Raw genomic sequence first — 20,493 nt, 5'->3', positions numbered from 1 at the left:
TCGCTTTCTAATTGATCATTTGGGCTTACGAAAGATCTGTGCACGTTTCATTCCGCACAACTTAACTGAGGACCAAAAATTGATCAGAATTCAACATTTGAACGACCTCATTAATGAGGCGAGAAAAGACGAGAACTTCCTCTACAACATTGTAACTGGTGAAGAAACGTCGTTTTTCCATGGGTCTTTATAAACCGCGTTACATTTCCTCCCGTGATTAAAACACTCTGAGCTCGTGGTTATACCGTATACGGTATGTACCGTCTTTCGTATCAGAAAATTCAGGTCATTAACTTTAAAAAACCATGTATAGTTTTGTACATCTGTAGTTTTTGTTCCTTTGATATCAATGAAGGCTACATAAGTTTGATATGACCAAAGTATGATTTGTTAGCTGCCTGAATACGGTCTTGTATCGATAAGGACATGAACTCAAAAGCATAACTTCCGATTCTGATGGTACTATCATAAGAGGATCATGTCATGTACTTTGTCTTTTCTTCATTTATATTGAGGCCCGCTGGTCTTGTAGCTTGCACAAAGCGCATGAAAACGTTCTGAAGAGCCTGCCTATTTCTCGTAAGAATCACAATGTTGTTAGCGTATGCACATATTTGAGTCGGTTTATAAAATATTATGCCACCTTGAGCTATTTCGTTTATTGCTGAATGCAGTGTTAAATTAAAAAAAAGCGTTGATACTCGTAGTGAGTCACCTTGTCTCATGCCGGATTTCATTTCGAGTTCGTTAGATATTTCGCCATTCACTATCACTTTAGCGTTTGAGTGTATAAGAGTAATATTGAGCAAATTTATGTATTTTTGTGGTATACCCAGAACTTTTAGCTGGTGTTCGATATATTTTCTGTTGAGTTTATCAAACGCTTGCTTAAAGTCTTTAAAGAGGCGGTGTAGATTAGTGTCGAATATCTGCGACATAATAACGCATTGATCTATTGTCGAGTATCCGATTCTAAAACCGCATTGATATGGTACTATACTATACTCGGTGCTAATTTCTGGTTCTGTACCTCTTTGTTGTTCTGTGTTGCTGTATAGGTGCTGAAACAGAGAGATCCATTTAGATATAGGAACTTCTGAGAACGATAAACATTCATTAATGGGTTTCTTCCTGTTTTCTGCGCTTCATAGAGGTCGTAGTCCATAACAGCTGAGAACTGTTCCCAATGTGCTCTTTTTATTGCGTTTACTCCTTTATTTACTATACTACGAATGTTTTTGTATTCATCATACGACAAAGATTTTTGCCGAAGACGTAAGGAAGCCTGTGTTTTCTTTGCGATAAGAGTTTTAACTTCTGATCACTGTGCACAATCACTAAGCTTTTCATATAAGAGTGAGTCCGTTGACTCGTTTTATTATTCGAAGGTGTCCCCTTCAGTGGTGCGCTAACTACAGCGATACTTAAAAATGAATTATAAAAGTGGCGCATTTGCCTCATATTCCCATACTGATGCATGTAAATACATAGGGTCTGGCCTGATCGTGGTGCCCAACCGAAGGTTTTTAAAAAAATGTTCAACGGAGGGTTAAAATATAGGCAGTTAATTGTAAATGAATATCATAAAGCTTTGCGCATTTTATTTGGAACAAATTTGGTATTCAGTGTCAATTTAATTTCGACAGATGACCATTTCGGTCATTTCGTATATCTTTCATAAATAGTTTTTAAGATATTTGTGCACATTTCCATAATAAAAAATAATATATCTGTCTAGTGGCTATTTTAAAGTTTGCTCAGTAAATAGAAAGTCAAAAAGTTTTAAATTTTATTAAATACTTTCAATGTTCTATATATTGGAGCATAAGAGCCTTAAATCACTCTATTTACACACATACACTGATGATATTCAGGATAAAGCAGAGTGAAAGAGTACTGTTTCTATTTTGCAAAGACTGAATTTAAATTACGAGTAAATCAAACACTATAAATTTCAGTAAATGCATTGAAGCATATTTTGAAGTGCTTATATGCATTTAAGTCTGAATGGTTATGCAAAGTTGGAATGCAGAAGTGTTTGAAAATATTGTAAAATTTTCCTGCAAAATTTGTATTAAAATCAAAAATCAAAAATCAACATCAACGCAATTTTGAATAATCAACAAACTCCTATCATTTCCTAATACCACAAGCAGAATTGCAGGCTACTTCAAGTACCTACGCACGTGCATGCATACATTTCGGTATGGCCTTTGCGCTGCAGTCTTGTAGAGCTACGCACATACATATGTACATAATTCGAACGGTTTGAGGCTTGAGGCCTAAAGCTGAGTGAAAAACATTTTAAGGAAATTTTTATCTCCGTTCTGCAAAAATTTATAAACTTTCTAAATACTTGTCGAAAGTATTAATTTTCGTAAGGTCGTACATGGGTGCGTGCATACGTTCATAGCAATTCAGTGATTTTCTCATTTCTGCAGTCCCTCGCATGTTAGTTCGTGACATACCCAAACATGCCATTTGCTGTTGCTTATAAGATAAGATTTATTACGCTCACTCATTGAACAACTGGACAATTGTTTTGCATGAGTTGGATGAATGTTGGAAGCTATCGTAGCATTTTGTGTGGGCACACTTGCCGGGTGGTGCGGGTGATGGGTGATGTTAAAGTTGTAGTTTGGAAGCCATGTCTTGCTCATGACAAGGGAACACAAGATGCCAAACAGGCCGCATTTGGGAAACATGAGCCCTATGTTCAACTCCAAACACCAATTCAATTCAAACGGTCTTGTATGTGTATAAATACGAATATATGACATAAATACTGCAGATTCACGTAGTCCAAGGATTCATCTCGGTTGATAAGAGGTTTCTCAATTTGAATTACATTTTCGGGTTGAAGTTTCAATCTCAAATTGGCCAGAGCAATTTGGTATTGTAATAAATCCGAAAAGTCCGGAATGTTTAACAACTACTCAGATGAAACGAGAATAAGGGATTTTCAAGGCCTACACTAATTTATTTTTTGTTGAAAGTTGTCGAATGTTGGCGGATGTTTTTGTTCAGCATACCACCTGAAGTTCTGTACAACAAAAAGTTCCCGAAATAAGCGCCAGGTGATGCTCTAAATCAACCCATTTCAGTTCTGTTATTTTTTTGTTAGTTTGTCTCCCTACCAAAATTTTATCGCCATCTCTTGAAATTTGTAAAAGTTAAGCCGTCTTGAGTAAATCTACCTCGTGTTTTCGATGTTTTACAATTTTAAAAATTGATTTGATTTGCAGACTACAAATTTGTAATAAATTATGCGTTAAAAATTAGTTCAATGGAGCAAAAAACTTAGAAATGTTGGGAAAGTTTCGGTAACGATAGCCATTTACAAGTGGCATAAGGCGCCCATGAACGGCGTGCGAAAAAAGGAAAAGTTCGGGATTTGTTTTTTATGGAAAAAAACTTCAACTATTTTTACTATTTACATTACATTGTTTGATATTTATTTTATAACGGCATAAAAAATAAAATTAAAATATTTAAAAATGGCGGAGTTATGACTCCACAAAAAAAGGGTTGTCGCCGCACCTCAGCCATGATAACGGCAGTTCTATTCATCTGAAAAAAAAAAATTAAAATCATTTTATTCAGGAAGGTTGTCGTCATCATATGAACTGGAATCTCTGAAAAATAATTAAATGCAATGAAATGACAGCCTCTTAAACATGAAAATTGCGATTTTACAATTTTTTTTTTTACTTTGATGGGCCATAAAAAATCGAAAATATTATTCGATTGTAATAAATCTAGTTCATAATATAGGGGCATTAATTACGAACAAAATGAGACCTTACGCGTCCAAATTGGTAAATTACATTTTGATTTATCGTGGCTGAGATTTTGAAGCTGCAACGGCAGGTCAATTCTGACCTGTGCGCGCTCGGCTTTTATTCTTCGTAACTCATGGAGATTTCAGGATTTCTCGAAAATTCCTATTGGCGATTATTCGGAAAGGATTACAGAATTAAATAATTAAAAAAAAAAATAAATTTTTTGAACCCAAACATGGGGTAAAACGTTTAAGAAAAGATCGTCAGTTCCTCAAGCATGACGAACGTTGTGGCAGTACGTCGACATCAAAACCGGATGAAAGCATCAATAAAGTAAGAGACAAGTTGATCACTAACCGCAAATTAACCTTTAAAGAGCTGGCAGCGCATTTAAACATTGCTTATGGATCCATTCAAGACATTGTAGTTAATGATTTGCGTTGCTGCAGAGTTGGCCCCAAAGGACTGGAATTTCATGCAAAAACGGAACCGCGTTGATATCGCTAAATACATGAATTCCAAGGCTGACCCAACAATCGTTCGTCAAACGCATTATCGGAGGTGTGAAATGGGTTTATGAGTAAGGCACACACTCCAGACATCAGGCGAGTGAGTTGAGGGCTCCAAATGAACCAAGACCAAAAACAAACCAGGCCATTTTCAGTGAAAAAAGAAAGCAATGCTTGTGCTTTTTATGCATTACATTTGGCGTTATACACCACAATTTTTTGCTGAATGTTAGACAGTTAATAACGACTATTATTTGGGCGTTATTAGACGTTTATATAAAGCAATTTGCTTAAAAGGAAAAGATTTGTGGCTAAGCATCGCCTGCATTTTTAACCATGATAACCCATCGTCGCACAGTACCACCGTCATCCGTGAATTTTCGACCAAGAAAAAACAAAGAATACTATCCAACAGCCGTCGAGTTCATCCCACGATTTTTTTTCTGTTTGATGGAGTCAGCAAACCATCATGGAGAACGCGATTAACAGCCAAAAGAAAGTAATGAAAAAATTCAAGACAGCTCTGATGACTATACCGCAAATAAAGCTCCTGTAGTGTTTCGAGAATCGGATCAAACGCATAAGTGTGTTGGAGTTAATGGGAAGTACTCTGAAGGCGATAATTTCACTTTTGAGGAATAAATCGTATTTTGAATTTTCTGAATATTTTCCGGGAACAATTTGATCAAGATGGAAGTTGTGGATTTCAATTTCGATGCTATAAAAGTGTCAAATTTAGCATTCGACTAACCCGCCGTAATGGCTCTGAAGGCGAGCACTCTCAGCCGAACTGTTGTTGGGACCAAAAGGGAGTCTTATGGTACTCACACTCACCAACGTAAACGTACGCCAGTACGAACGTATCAGCTGACACGATGAAACTAATGAGAGCCTCATGTAAATGAATTCTCACCACCGTTCCGTTCCGTAGTATCGTAGATCGTTGTTTCATCGTATCAGCTTATACGGGCGTACGGGCGTGCGTTTACGTTGGTGAGTGTGAGCACCATTAAATGTATTACGAACTGGCGAAAATCTATAAATCTGGTTTTGCTGTTTTGACTTGCTTCCAAGCTTCTATTATTTGATTATAATGGAAGCATCGCTCTTTTCTTTCTATTATACCGATTTTGGAATTCTAAATTTTAGTTTATCTAAACAGTTGGAGATCGCAATAGCCGAATGGGTTCGTGCGCGACTACCAATCGAGTCTGTGTAGGTTCGAATCTCCGTGAAACAGCAAAATGAAGAAAAAGTTTGCTCTAATAGATACAGAAAATGGCACGCTTCCGAATGTATTTCTGCAATGAAAAAGCTGCTCATAAAAGATATCTGCCGTTCGGAGTCGGCTTAAAACTGTAGGTTCCTCCTTTTTTTGGAACAAAATCAAGACGTTCATTAAAAATAGGAAAAGTAGCTCGGCCAAACACCTAACTGAAGTGTACGCGCCAATTATTTATTTATTTATTTTTGAAATATTGTTGGCTGATACTAGCTTTACCGGAGAGAAGCGTCACCTGAGTTGGCAGCTTAGCAACCATTCTTTCCATTGAAAGAAAAGTACGGATGTACAAAGAAAAGTTTTAGAAAACCAAAATTTAGCGTTAGATATGTTCGGGAAATAAAATTTTACTTATGAATAAATCAAATAGCCCTGCTGAAATGAAGAGTGTCATTTAGAAGTTAAAACCAGTCGGCCGCAACAAGTTTTGCAAGCGGATTCTAGTCTAGAATATGTAAAACGAGTACCTAAACCTTAGTTAACCACACGACGTAAACAGGCAGATTGACATTTGCAGAAAAGTACAAATTTTGGGAAGATTAATGAGAAAGAGTAATTTTTTCTCTTTCTTTTTTTTCGCTTTCGAATCAGATGGTTTCTGAATGTATTGACATGATAAACGGTAGAAAAAGGAGGAGAAAATGATTTGTAATTTCGGAGATGGTTCTGTCATGGTTTGAGCAGCTATTAGTGCCAAAAGCAACAATCTCTATGTTTCATATTTCCAATACTGAATAATGTCAAGTATATAGAACTGCTAGACGCAGACTCATCACTTTTTTTGATGATAGTTTCGATGAGAGGTGGATTTTCCAGCACGACAGCCGTTCATGTTTCCAAAGCAACAAAAGCGTTTTTGGCGGCGTACAAATATCAATTTAAGAATCTGCTCCCTGACCTTAACCCAATTGAAAATGAATAGGCAACACTTTCTCAATAGGTTTTCGAAAATGTAAGATAGCTGGACAGCGGTAAATTTATCAAACTATTATACAAAAATTAGTCAAGTCGATGCCTCAACGACTTCAAAAAGTTATAGTCAAAGGAAGATCCAAAATTACTAAGCTCAGAATTACAAATAAATAGAATAAAATTTGTCTTACACTTTTTTCGTTACATAGATTTTACTTTTCTTAATAATTAATTTAAGCTTCATGAAATATGTGTTTATTTCTTGATATTTTAAAACACTTATCATTAAAAATGTTTAAATAGCAAAAACCTAAAATGTCAGAAAAAAAGGAGACGCAATTATTTATGGAGTATAAAAGATATATATTTAAAATTTTGTTTACAGAAAGTATGTACAAAACTACGACTCGCAATTACTCAGTAAGCCGTGTAGTTTTATCGTTGTCTAATCGTTGTCGAGTATAGCCTGGCATCATCAAGCTTTGAACCAGCTTTTCGGCGTAGCTGGTCGACGAAGAGGACCAGATTTTGCGAACTTGACACACAAGTTGCTTTAAATCGTGGACTGGCTTTCCGGCAAGGTGCGTTTTCATAGTTCCCCACACATTTTCAATGGGGTTGGCGTTTCGGAACTGGGAAGGCCAGTCCAATACTGTGACACCATTTTCTTGTTTCGTTGTTTCTCAATGTGTTTTTTCTGAGAACAGTTGTTTTGATGATGTGGGACGGTAGGATATGTTCGCCTCCTTCAGTCGTCGTCCGATGGTGTTGATACTCAGACTTATTCCCTTTTTAGCAAGAACTGATCGTGTTTAGTGTAATCACAAGGAAGAGTCCCGCTTAAAAAGTTGGACGCGTTTCAAGCCGCGCTTAGAAAAGTAATCAACATTTTTGTACACTTTATACCGCTGATTCCACATCACACCAAACTTTTTAAGATAATTTCGGATAATAATCTGTTGTTCCAAAGGTTGAATCGAGATACTACCGTACCACCAAGATGGTGAGATCTGTGTCTGCCTGATGCAGGACATTCACAAAGGGCATGTTCTGAGCTTTCTATGACCATTCGTCTGGGTAACTTCATGCATTTATATATTAGGTAGTACCTGGTTTATTTGTGAATGTAATCAAAAAAAGAAAAAAAAAAAACAAAACCAAACAATCATTTGATAAACTTTTAAAATAAATGTACTTACTGATCACCCCTCGTACATTGCATCTTACTTAAGTGCACACATACAAGTATATTTATCTGTTAGTTCTTGCCGCTATTGAACAGCAGCGTTGGTGCCACATATGGCATGTGGCAGATATGAAATTAGCATGAGTTGGTAAGTAATAGCATACCTGCCTGTAAATTCCCCAATGAAATATGAATCTGAATGAGAATTAATTCAAGTTTGATTGTGGCACATGTGAACTCACACGCCCGCCCCCAGCCCGAGAAACATGTAGGCGTATGAGCAGATGTGCAACATGATGTTTGGAATTTAGTTGAGCGTATGTGGTTGAGATCGGCAGGATTTTATGTAATGGTGGTCTACGTGGAAAGCAATAAAAATTTTAAAAATAAAACAATAAAAAAACTTTTCCCACAAGTAACATCTGATTTTGTGTTTCGTGTTTTTCTAACTCATTCTTTATAGGTTTATTTTTGCATATTACTCGTTCTATTATCCTTTGGTTTTCTACTAAAATTGGAAGGAAAATGTATTAGAATGTATTGTAATTTTGTTTTACGGTCCCTTTTAGTTTACGGCGTGTCACGGAGACCGGTCTAATGGATTATCAGCGAAAAGTGTGGCATTCTCCGAAACCGCGCTGTGTTAAACAAATACATACGGATGATTTGCGGGTGAGTTTGGGTTGGACTGAAGCAAATTAAAAGACGAATGAAAAATTCAAAAAGTTTAAGCTATTTGGATTATATTTCATATAAAACGGAGTGTAGTTAATATTAATCCAATTTTTTATACGAGGGTTGCTATTTATATTTCTAGCCTTGGACACTTCTAGTGTTCTCAGACGCCATTTGACGTTTCTATAGGAAAGTTTGATATATCAGGTCAGTTCATAAGTTCCCGCGTATTTTACCCATAATTTCACTTTTGTACGATTTTTGCATACAAAAAATTATTCGCGGAATATAATGGCACTATTTATATTTTCTTTGATATATTTTGCATTCAACAAGTGATTTAATCGCGGATAGAAGCACGTGTTGTTAAAAAATAAAATGGAATCTTCGAACGCGTATAAGAGGCATATTTTGTATTTTTCTTATAAAAGTGGGAAAAATGCAACAACTGCTGCTGCAGAAATAAACACTGTTCACGGAGAGGATACCGTGAGTGTAAGGACTGCGCAAAAGTGGTTTTAAAAATTCCGAAGTGGCAACGGCGACGTGGAGGAAGCCCCGCGCGCTGGTCGTCCTGAAGTCTTTAACTCCGACGCCTTGCTCGACCTCGTAGAAGCTGAGCCAAATTTGACAGTCGATATGATAGCTCAGAGGTTAAATTCATCGCATGAAACAGTTCACAGGCACCTGGTTCAGTTGCGAAAGGTTTCAACGCTGGGAAAATGGGTTCCGCATAGACTTTCCGTCGCCAACCTTCAGCAGAGGGTGAATGTTTGTTCTCAGCTGCGGGAACGGCTTGAAAATGAAAGTTTTTTGGACCGTATCGTTACTGGTGATGAAAAATGGGTCTTTTACAATAAACCTGTTTGCAAATGCTAATGGTTAGATAAAGATTAAACACCAGAATCAACCCCTAGAGATGGCCTTCAACCCAAGAAGATTCTCCTGTCTATTTGGTGGGATATGGCCGGTATTGTTTATTATTAACTTTTGGAACCAAACCAGATGATAACTGCTGATTATTATTCCCATCAGCTATCAAACCTGAATGAGGCACTTAAAAAAAATCGACCGTCTTTAGTGAATAGACGCAAAGTTTTGTTTCACCACGGCTACGCAAGACCTCACACCGCAAGGCAAACATTAGGCAAGCTGAACGAGATCGGATGGGAGCTAATGGCACATCCACCATACTCTTTGAATATTGCAACTTGTGATTATCACCTTTTCCGTGGATTTCAACCCCATATGAGCAACAAGAACTACTCCTCAAAAGAAGCTATAAAAAGGGATATCGAAGCGTATTTTGGCTCCAAGGACAACTAATTTTTTGAGCAGGGAGTTAAAAATTTCCTTGAACTCTGGGTAGACATTGTAAATAATGAAGGAAAATATATTGCTGATTAATAAATACTTTAAACATATTTTTTATTAATTTTAAAATCACCTTTAAAAAACGCACGAACTTAGGGACTGACTATAAACACACTCGGAACATTTTGTATGCGTAAGCTGTAGAAGTGTTGTTTACAGTGACTTTAAAAACTCACCTCGGCCAAAAAATGCATGGAAAAAGTGTGTTGATCATCTTGGAGAATATTTTGAAAACAAAAAAAAAAATCGTTTTCAAACACAAATATTATTTTTGCGATTGTCAGACCAGAAATATAAATAGCAACCCTCGTATTGTGTGCACACTTTTAGATTTCAATTATTTTTTGGCTATTCTGACAAAATTCGGAATATAGGAACATAATATTTCAAAACAGCACAATTACAGGGTGGTCCATATAGAGACTTTCCGTATATAAAATATACTTATAAATTGTACAAAGTCGCGTCCAAGAAGGGATGTAACTTCTTGGATATTTGCACGAGCTCTTCCTCCTATTTGTGGTGTGATTTGATGTTGATTTGAATTGATGTTGTATCATGGCAGAAATACACTCGGAGGTTTGCCATTGCCTACTGAGGGGCCATCGCTATTAGAAAAAACTTTTCTATTATTTGGTTTTTCATGCACGGAGACTCCAATCTACGCACTTCCGAATGATAGTTACGCACCAACCCATTCGGCTACGGTGGCCGGAAGTCTTTCCTTTAGTCATATGTTACGTTGACAGTGGGCTCTTTCCCGCTAGAAATCTTGACAGAACGTTAGTATTATGTCCGCGCCGAACGAAATAAGTCGCTTTACGCTAAAAAAATCTTGAGAAATTTCGCACGAACAATGTTGTGCAGCCCAAACTGTTCGTTTATTGAAAATATGTAAGTTTAATTAATCTTTTGTGAGGAAACGCATTTCATCTTAACGGCAATGCTAACAAGTCAATTTGGCTCATCTGGTGAACAGAAAACCTGCATGTGATCACTAAGGATCAGCCAATGCATTTTCAAAGAGTAAGAGATAGTTGCGGATTTTTGAGATGCCGCTTTATTGGCCCATTTTTCTTTAGAAATGCTGCTGAAAACGCCATTCCGGTCAACGGTGAGCTTTACAGCGGCATAATAAATTAGTTTTTGTAGCCGAAAATTGAATGCATGGAGATTTGGGCTATCTATGCTTATGGCAAAATGGCGCGCCATACCGTACGCCCAATGTCAGAGTCAATCGTTTCAGTAATCGCTTTTATTAGCTACCTCGACGATGTGAATTGATCGCCTGGGAGTTGCAATTTGACGCCATTAGGCTTTTGTTTTGTAGGATTCTGTTTAACTTCGATGCTATGAGAACAAACGCTTAACGATTCAGGCCCTTAAACAAATATCGAGCAAACCATTCGTGAGAATCCGTCGCCTAAGTCTTGAAAAAATGGATTAATAGGACGCGCTAATGCGAAGGTGGCCACCTGAGTAAAATTATATTATCTATACTAATATTATAAAGAGGAAAACTTTGTTTGTTTGTTTGTTACGAATAGGCTCAAAAACTACTGGACCGATTTTAAAAATTCTTTCACCATTCGAAAGCTACATTATCCACGAGTAACATGGATTATATTTTATTTTGGAAATAGGGCTCGAGATATAGGTCAAAACGTGGACCCGGGTAACCTTCGGACGTGTATGTACAATATGGGTATCAAATGAAAGCTGTTGGTGAATGCTTTAGTACAGAGTATTTTTTATGCCGCTCCGTGACTGGGGTCTCGAGATATAGGTCAAAACGTGGACCCGGGTAACCTTTGGTTGTGTATGTACAATATGGGTATCAAATGAAAGCTGTTGATAAGTGCTTTAATACGGGGTAATTTTCATACCAATTGATGACTAGGGTCTCGAAATATATGCCAAAACGTGGACCCGCCGTGTCTTTGCACCGAATTAAACCAAACTTACGCACATTGTTAAGTAAGTATTGAAAATGGGTTTCGTATAGTTTGGATACCTATTGGTAGATAGGGTCTCGAGATATAGGTCAAAACGTGGACCCGGGTAACCTTCGGATGCGTATGTACAATATGGGTATCAAATGGAAGCTGTTGGTGAATGCTTTAGTTCAGAGTATTTCCATCCGCTCCGTGACTAGGGTCTCGAGATAGAGACCAAAACGTGGACCCTAGAATGTGTTTGTACAATATGGATATCAAATGAAAGCTGTTGATAAGTGCTTTAATACGGGGTAATCTTCATACCTATTGATGACTAGGGTCTCGAAATATATGCCAAAACGTGGACCCGCCGTGTCTTTGAACCGAATTAAACCAAACTTACACACATTGTTAAGTAGATATTGAAGATGATTTCCGTATAGTTTGAATACCTATTGGTAGATAGGGTCTCGAGATATAGGTCAAAACGTGGACCCGGGTAACCTTCGGACGTGTATGTACAATATGGGTATCAAATGGAAGCTGTTGGTGAATGCTTTAGTTCAGAGTATTTTTCATGCCGCTCCGTGACTGGGGTCTCGAGATATAGGTCAAAACGTGGACCCGGGTAACCTTTGGTTGTACAATATGGGTATCAAATGAAAGCTGTTGATAAGTGCTTTAATATGGGGTAATTTTCATACCTATTGATGACTAGGGTCTGGAAATATATTCCAAAACGTGGACCCGCCGTGTCTTTGCACCGAATTAAACCAAACTTACACACATTGTTAAGGAGGTATTGAAGATGGTTTCCGTATAGTTTGGATACCTATTGGTAGATAGGGTCTCGAGATATAGGTCAAAACGTGGACCCGGGTAACCTTCGGATGTGTATGTACAATATGGGTATCAAATGAAAGCTGTTGATAAGTGCTTTAATACGGGGTAATTTTCATACCTATTGATGGCTAAGGTCTGGAAATATATGCCAAAACGTGGACCCGCCGTGTCTTTGCACCCAATTAAACCAAACTTACACACATTGTTAAGGAGGTATTGAAGATGGTTTCCGTATAGTTTGGATTCCTATTGGTAGATAGGGTCTCGAGATATAGGTCAAAACGTGGACCCGGGTAACCTGCGGATGTGTATGTACAATATGGGTATCAAATGAAAGCTGTTGATAAGTGCTTTAATACGGGGTAATTTTCATACCTATTGATGACTAGGGTCTCGAAATATATGCCAAAACGTGGACCCGCCGTGTCTTTGCACCGAATTAAACCAAACTTACGCACATTGTTAAGTAAGTATTGAAAATGGGTTTGGTAAAGTTTGGTTGTAATTCGGAGCACTGGCAACGGGTACAGCGTTCTTTTGAACCATCCATAATGTCGCTTACTTTTTTAACGCTTGGGGCGGAACTGAACTGTCAAATAGACAGTGTGAGTTACAATGTGTCAATATTTCTTTCTGATTTGGATGCCATAAGGAAAAAACGTAAGTGCAACATGTAAAAATTGTTTGTGAATTTTTTTGGAGTGGATTTTGGAACAGTGAATAATTTCTTACGAAATTTGAGAATTTAATGTGAAATCCGAATGAAATTATGTGTTCGTGAAAAAAAAATTTTTTTCGTTTTTTTTTTGAAAAATATAAATGGATAATGGTTAAAAAAGCTCCAATGCTTAATAAAACACATAAATTGAAACGAAAAATTCATGGATGATCAGGAAAAAAGACGATTGTTTATTCATATGCGTTGATTTGACATTTAAAAACAATCTTCTTTTTTCCTGATTTTCAATTTATATTTTATATTTACTCAAAAACAAATAGAAAAACAAAAAATATTGTTTATGCCAAAGCGCTTGAATAAAGAATAAAGAAATAAATAATATGAAAATCATATATTTTCTGTTCTAAACCATATCTATTCTATTTTAGTGTGCCCAGCGAAGGGGGCTGGGTTTGCTAGTACTCCATAAATCCTCAGAATGTTTGCTCTTTCGAACAAATCAATGACAAAAAAAATTATTTTAATTTGTTTCTAAAAAGAAACGCTTATATAATTCAGAGCGTGGTTAGATTGCCGAAAACCCTTCTTCGGTAACGTTACTTCTAATAGAAATGTACAAGCTTTATCCCTTGATTCCCGGGATTGATTTTTAAAACTTGAATATAATAAACACAACCCTGATTTTCTGAAATCTGGATAAGCTAATTACACGATCTAACTCTAAAACGAAATACATACTAAGTTTTCGACTCAATTTTTGTTATCTGATTTCGATCAGCCGGCGATCCTATGTAAGGCTACGGTATCAGATAGTTAAGAATCGTTTCTTCCTCTTCATAGGTCATACAGAACCTACATTATTCTCGCAAAGCCATTTCCATATTTCGTCCGGGTTCGGTGATCGATCACTTGGAAATCCAACTTTGATCAGCTCATTTCAACAGGGTGTTCCATTTATACCTAATACATGAGAAGTTTGCATAAATTGCTTGCTTCCCCTTAAACCTTTTAAAAACGTCTGTGCAGTAAAATTTTAAGCTGGGAGCTGGGAAGCTGGTAAACAATCGCAGAACGCGCAGAAACTTTATTTTTAAAGTAAGTATTCGAATACCTTAACTCAACGTGCGTACCATCGTGAGTGATGAGGTACATTTCGCTATCAGCTGATGGGTGAATGTCTTCGTCTTCGGATTCCGTGTCGTACCACCAAAAGAATGATCACCTTACAGATGGTGTTGGTGCGATCGCTGCTAAAGGCGACTGCCAAGAAGTTGCTGAACATTTTTGTTGTCTTCTTCATTCGGACATTCAAAAAACCAATCCGAAAAAACCCGGAATCTTTTTCGGCTGCCAGGCAGAGAAAGAATGAAAAATTGAGTTTGCATTATATCTGATGCTTAAAGTGGACTTTAAGAGGAAAATGTGATAAAAAGAAAATGTAGTGGTTCTTTTCTTTGACTAGGAGAGGTTAGGGGGGACAATGGGGCGTAGTACTGCTAGTACTACTTCTGGGTATGCATTTACAGTTGTGCTACTATGCTTCATCTCGACTTCATCTCGCACCCACGTTCACGTCCCTGCGCAACGTGAACAACCTATGTGCAAGATGTCGTAACCAACTCGTGTAGAGCCCTAGGTCAAAGCTAAAAGAGATAGAGCTTTCAGTGGGGTCCCTCCGACGTTTAAGGGTCTCTCATTTAAGCACGTGGTTCTTTATATAAATTTTTATAAAAATTGAAATCTCACGTAGTGGCGTTTTGCGTTGGCATTAGGACCCGTTACATGAAAAATTGTTTTCAATGAAAACAAAAAGCAAGCCTCGTATTACACCATGGCCTTTTGATGAAGATTATGAAGGAATATCGTTAACGTTGGAAGAACTATGATTTGAGGGAATTGTTGATGTTCTCGTAAGAGTAAAAGCTAGCATAAGATTTTTGATGACGTTAAAGTCTCTGTTGAGAATGGTGTGTACGCTACAAACATTATCGGTTCATTATTTTTATAGATCGACAAAGGCTATACCGTAATGCTGATCAGTATCGGTAGAAAAACGGCTTATTAGCTCCGACCGCCGCCGTCGCCGAATGGGTTGGACTACCATTCGGAAGCGCACAGGTTGGAGTCTCCGAGCATGAAATACCCACCAAATGATAGAAAAAGTTTTTTCTAATACTGGTCGCCCCTCGTCAATGACCAGTCTCCGAGTGCATTTCTGCTTTAAAGAAATTGCTTATAGAAAATCATTTGTCGTTCGGAGTCGGCTTAAAACTTTAGGTCCCCTCATTTGTGGAACAACATCAAGAAGCACGCCACAAGTAGGGAGAGGTGCTCAGACAAATATATCCTCGAAGGGTGTAAGCGCCAATTATATATGTAACATATATGTTAGTTCCATACGCTGTGCAGATGATGATTTTACTCAATATAATTTTTCCTTCGCGGCTCATCGCCAAAAAAGCTAATAAACCTCAAGGATATTATTTGTTGAAGTTTCATGAATCGTATGTTTTTTAACGTGGATAGCTGATTGGACTATCATACCCGATCCTAGTACTGGGACTGCCAGTGAGCCGCTAGGCCGGCATGGGAAGCCGGCTTCCGTGAACACGTTTCTATAGCGGGCCGCTTAATCCAAGTTCAGACGATCGCTGCCGGCCGCACTAACTAGGTGAACAAATGCCGGCGCTGCTGGAAGGAGAAAGTATTTAAGGTGTGCTTATTTGAAGGCGGCACTCCACTCGCCTTGGCGATGCTTCTCGGCAAGATGGTCATCTGCTGACTGCCACCTGTGACCCGTCCTTCGTGAATTAGAAGCAGTTAACCAAATGTGGGATGTCGTAAAGAGAACAGCCGTTAAAAGAATAAGATTCAAATATTTTGTTGAAGCCCAATGTTCCTAAGCGGAGTAATAAAGGAATAAGAAAAATGAACCACAAAATCCAAGTTCTAACACCAAAACTGCTGCAAAATGTTATGAAAAGTGGAGAGAAAAGAGTCCAAGTGTGCGTCACAGGAAATGGTGGCCATCTTCTCAATATCATTTACGATCTTTAATCCAATAAAGTGGATTATATCAAATTAAATTTTAACCGGGAGGAGCCAAAATTGTTATACAGGGTGGGCAAAATAAGGCCTACTAATGTTAGGTTAGGTTAGGTTAAATGGTTGTCCTAGCTACGGGCTCACTTGGACAAATATTAAAAATTCGTCCGTTGTGGTGCCAATCATGGGAGAGGAGAAAGGAGAGGGGAAGGAAGGAGCAGCCTTGGGATTTGAGGCGATGATGACCATACATTCTACGTCGATGCCGACGGTGGCTGATTTGCGTTCATAGTTAGCCTCAACAAGCTACTGATGAGCTTAACCAAATTTATGATATTTACACCGGCTATATCCGCAGGCGTAGCGAAAAAGTGAGAGCCCAAATGTCTAAGTCTTTGCCAGACGAGAGCAGGGAAGCTGAGAAGAAGGTGTTGAGATGATTCCACCTCGTCCTCCAGACAGGTTCTGCAGAACGGACTTGAGGCCATCCCAAGTCTCACGGCATGAACACCTAACGAACAATGTCCGATAAGGATGCCCAACAAATTTGAGAGCTGGGGCTTTGTTAGCCTTAGGAGTTCCCCTGAGCATCCCCGATCTACACGTGGCCAGAAGAATCTCGCGACCTTGCACGTTTGCGCACTAGCCCAGCGCTCGCTGAGTTGACTCGAGGCCCATCTTTCCAGGAGCAGACCACAGGTCAGGGGAACCCCAATTCTCTCATTTCGCGACGAAACCGTCTCTAAAGTTCCCTGTCTAGCCAGCTCATCAGCCCAGCAGTTTCCCTCTATGCCGCTGTGCCCGGGAACCCAAATGAGCCTGATGACGAAGTATTCGGATGCAATTGAGAGAGAAGCCTACTAATGTTAAGCACAAATAATTTTTTTATTTTTTGACATATTTATTTTTCTCTTTTTTTAGGTTATAATTGAATTGTTCGAAATTTATTGTGGAACTCTACAGTACAACACAACGCGTTAAAATGATCAAGTTTTTCTATTCTTACACAATTAGCCACACAAGTTGATTTTTTAAATAATGTTTTGATGTCGGATGAAGCGCATTTCCATTGAAATGGTTATGTCAATAAACAAAACTGTAGATTGTGGCGCTCTGAAAATCCAAGGGCAACACACAACATCAGTTCTGCTTGTACTGCTTGGTGCGGTGTTATGGCCAGTAGAGTTATCGGTCCATATTTCTTCGAAAATGAGGATGAAACGCCGGAATCGATTTGAAGAGCTTCTTACAGAACATTGATTGAAAACTTTTTGCGGCCAATGGCGGAACAGTATTCTAATTTGTGGTTTCAACAAGATGGAGCAGCTGCGCATACTGCTAGGCAGTAGTCTTTGGTCATTAGTAGGTCTTATTTAGCCCGCCCTGTACATTTCACTCAATTTTTCATAGCTCCCATGTACCAGATGGAACACCCTGTATACAAGTTCTTTGAAGCGCAGTTTACTTATGGCATATGTTAGGTGATTAGCTGAAATTTTAAATTGCCATAAGGCGCACCCTGTTTATAAGCATATTCAAATATACATAAAATCGTGCCTTTTCCGATTAAAATATTGCACTAGACTGGTATACTTGTACGCTCGTATATGTACGTATATGTAAAATTTTGTACTTTTTTCTCATGATAATCATACCTCGCTTTCTTTCACACTCTCGCACAGGTCGACATACAAACCTTTGCATCAGCACTTTTGGTTCTTATCTTTGGCTGTGCAGTTAGTTTACTGGCACTCAGCATTGAGCTTATACAACATAAATTATGGCAACGTTACACCGAGCAGACAGAAGAAGAATAAGGCTGAGCAAGTGCGCTTGTATGTGTGGCAGTGGCCACCGATAATGCCTGCCAGAGTAGTGACAGCCCACAACTATGAGACGACCTACCTGGGACAATGACACTTAAACAAGATACTAAACGCCAGCACACGGCTGCAGCAACCACAGCCAAAAATTTTCGCACGCGCAACATTTGCATAGTACTTACTAATGTACTGCTACATACATACGAGTATCTGCGACAGCATGACCGCCTCGGCGTATACGAGCGCTCACAGAGTCTATTGTATATGCATCACTATTGGAGCTGCGTTCCATGGCTACCTTGCCAGTATTACAACTTGGCTATGATAGCTAACACATACACACGTACCTACTATGAGGCTACTCAGGTAGCCGACACGCACATTTACATGCAACTGCATTCACATTGGCACTAACTTATGCACTGGCTTTGGCAGCCGCACTGGCAGCGGTGCAGACACTGACTGAGTTACCGTCACGGGTAGTGACATTGACGTGTTAGACGCTGAGACAATATGGTTAATTGCATATTTTTAGCTGAAACACAGCAGGTGGTGATAATTTAACTTGGATGGCGTATTAAATATGGAAGCTGATAATACTGCAGCTTATGGCTTGGACCCTCCGTGAAGTTGAATGTACTTAACGGTGTGCAGAGAATTTGAGAGAAAATAATTAAATTGTGAGCACATATGAATTTAAAAGCACGAAATGCACCAAAAAAAAAAAATTGTTTTGAAGTTTTCTTTCTGTTGGAATCAATTACGTAAGTGCAGGTCGCCGACTCGTGACAATGAATGGCACATCAAAAATGTAACCAATTCTGACTTTTTTCTTCCTTTTTTGAATATTTATTTATTTTGTATAAGATTATTGACTAAAAAATCGTACAAATCCAGGTTTATAATTTTGTACAAAGATGGAAAAAATCCACAAACTTTTCATTCCAATTTTACGGTTTCAATTAGAATTTCCAAAACGATTTTTGGTAAGTAGTTTTATAGCTCATTAAATTTTAGTATAATAAACTTTGAAGTTGCTAAAAACCAAATGGATTTTTTATACCCTTTTTCCTTATAATTTTTTTTCTATAATTTTAGTAAAGAATGCAGGAAGTCGCTCTCTCTCAACGAACAACATAACACCACACTTTGTTGGGTCCTCGACCGTCACGGAGTGGCGCAAAATAAAAGAACGGATGAGTGTGGAAGGAAAGGCTCTGAGCTTGATTTTCTGCGAGTGGTAGAGAACGTAAGGATTCCTTTAAACGAACTATACATTGCGATTGATTTGAGCATAGTCGCGGAAGCCAATAGGAGCTCTCTGATCTCTGACTACTAACTGCAGGGACTTCAAAGCGCTGAGTCTTAAAAGGGCAAAATATCAGATCAACCATCAGCGTCCTCACAGGTTTTATAACGGCATTATTGGCACCCTAGCCAGTAGAATGGGTACACCTAACAATTACTTCTGTAAGAGTTGTGAAGATGAAGAAGGAATTGAGTCGGTAAAACCTCCTCTGTGAGGGTGACAAAGCCATGCCAAATATTTTGCGGATTATTTCTTTGAATTCCTGGGAAATTTGCAAAATGTCGTTCTGGACGGCCTATTTACCTTTTTAAAAAGATTTTAGTAATTTAGGGGATAAAAATTAAATGCAGGTATCACATCTGCATCCATAGGTCCACCGAGTATCTTGCCTTAGACAATCTACCTGGCATCAAGCTTAGACGATGACAACATGCGATGTGACGCTCCTTGAAGTATTTGCGATCTCGCAAATCTTTTTCGAAAGATTCTGCGAAGGGTTCTTGGACTTTGCTCATTGGTGATGGAAAATATTGTAGGTGATGAAGCAATGAGCTGTATGAGCTTATGGACGACACAGACATTACTATTTTTATTATTTTCTATGGTTCCAGGGAAGAAAAATGGCTCGTAATGATTTATTTTCATTCAGATCTGTTCCGTGTCATTCACTTAGCTGCATTTTAGGTTAAACTCATGGCGCACGCTTCCAAATCTAACAATCGTCTCCAAGTGAACGATGCCCTTCCTCGTCTATGGCTGCCTTTGGGATTTCACTCAATAGGCGATTCTTGTTAAGTCATCAGTCATTGTCTACGAAGGACATGACCAATTCAACTACATTTTGGGGTCTGCTAAGTTGTGCAAATCAGGATTCGAGATTGTGTTTGGCTAAAATATTTTGAAGATTTTGGATGGATATCGATTAGTGAAAACTTGCCGTGCGTTTATATCGGTCGCTTTTGCATTCCACGTTTCACACGTCTAGAGACTAGTATAAAAGGTTTTGCGCCTTGCAAAATGTGTGATGTTCTACAGACTGGACGTAGGGAACCAAATGTTGTTTTTGGAGTCTTCGTTCGAGCTACCTGATACCGAAATGATACTGCCCAGGTAACAAAAACATTGGATTTACTCAAG

General features: G+C 38.4%; 1 protein-coding gene across 1 annotated transcript in view; it reads left to right on the top strand.

Annotated features, from left to right (window-relative positions):
• LOC129240698 (uncharacterized) overlaps nucleotides 1-18,041 on the top strand; it is a 106,357-nt gene extending 88,316 nt beyond the window's left edge. The window contains exons 12-13 of the mRNA XM_054876652.1: nucleotides 8,241-8,343; nucleotides 17,907-18,041. Coding sequence (XP_054732627.1) covers nucleotides 8,241-8,343; nucleotides 17,907-18,041 — 238 coding nt within the window. The remainder of the gene's footprint in view (nucleotides 1-8,240; nucleotides 8,344-17,906) is intronic.
• The last annotated feature ends 2,452 nt before the right edge of the window (nucleotides 18,042-20,493 follow it).

This window comes from Anastrepha obliqua, chromosome 3 (genome assembly GCF_027943255.1).
Source record: "Anastrepha obliqua isolate idAnaObli1 chromosome 3, idAnaObli1_1.0, whole genome shotgun sequence".
Lineage (NCBI taxonomy): Eukaryota > Metazoa > Arthropoda > Insecta > Diptera > Tephritidae > Anastrepha > Anastrepha obliqua.
This window is presented reverse-complemented; position numbering and strand designations above follow the sequence as displayed.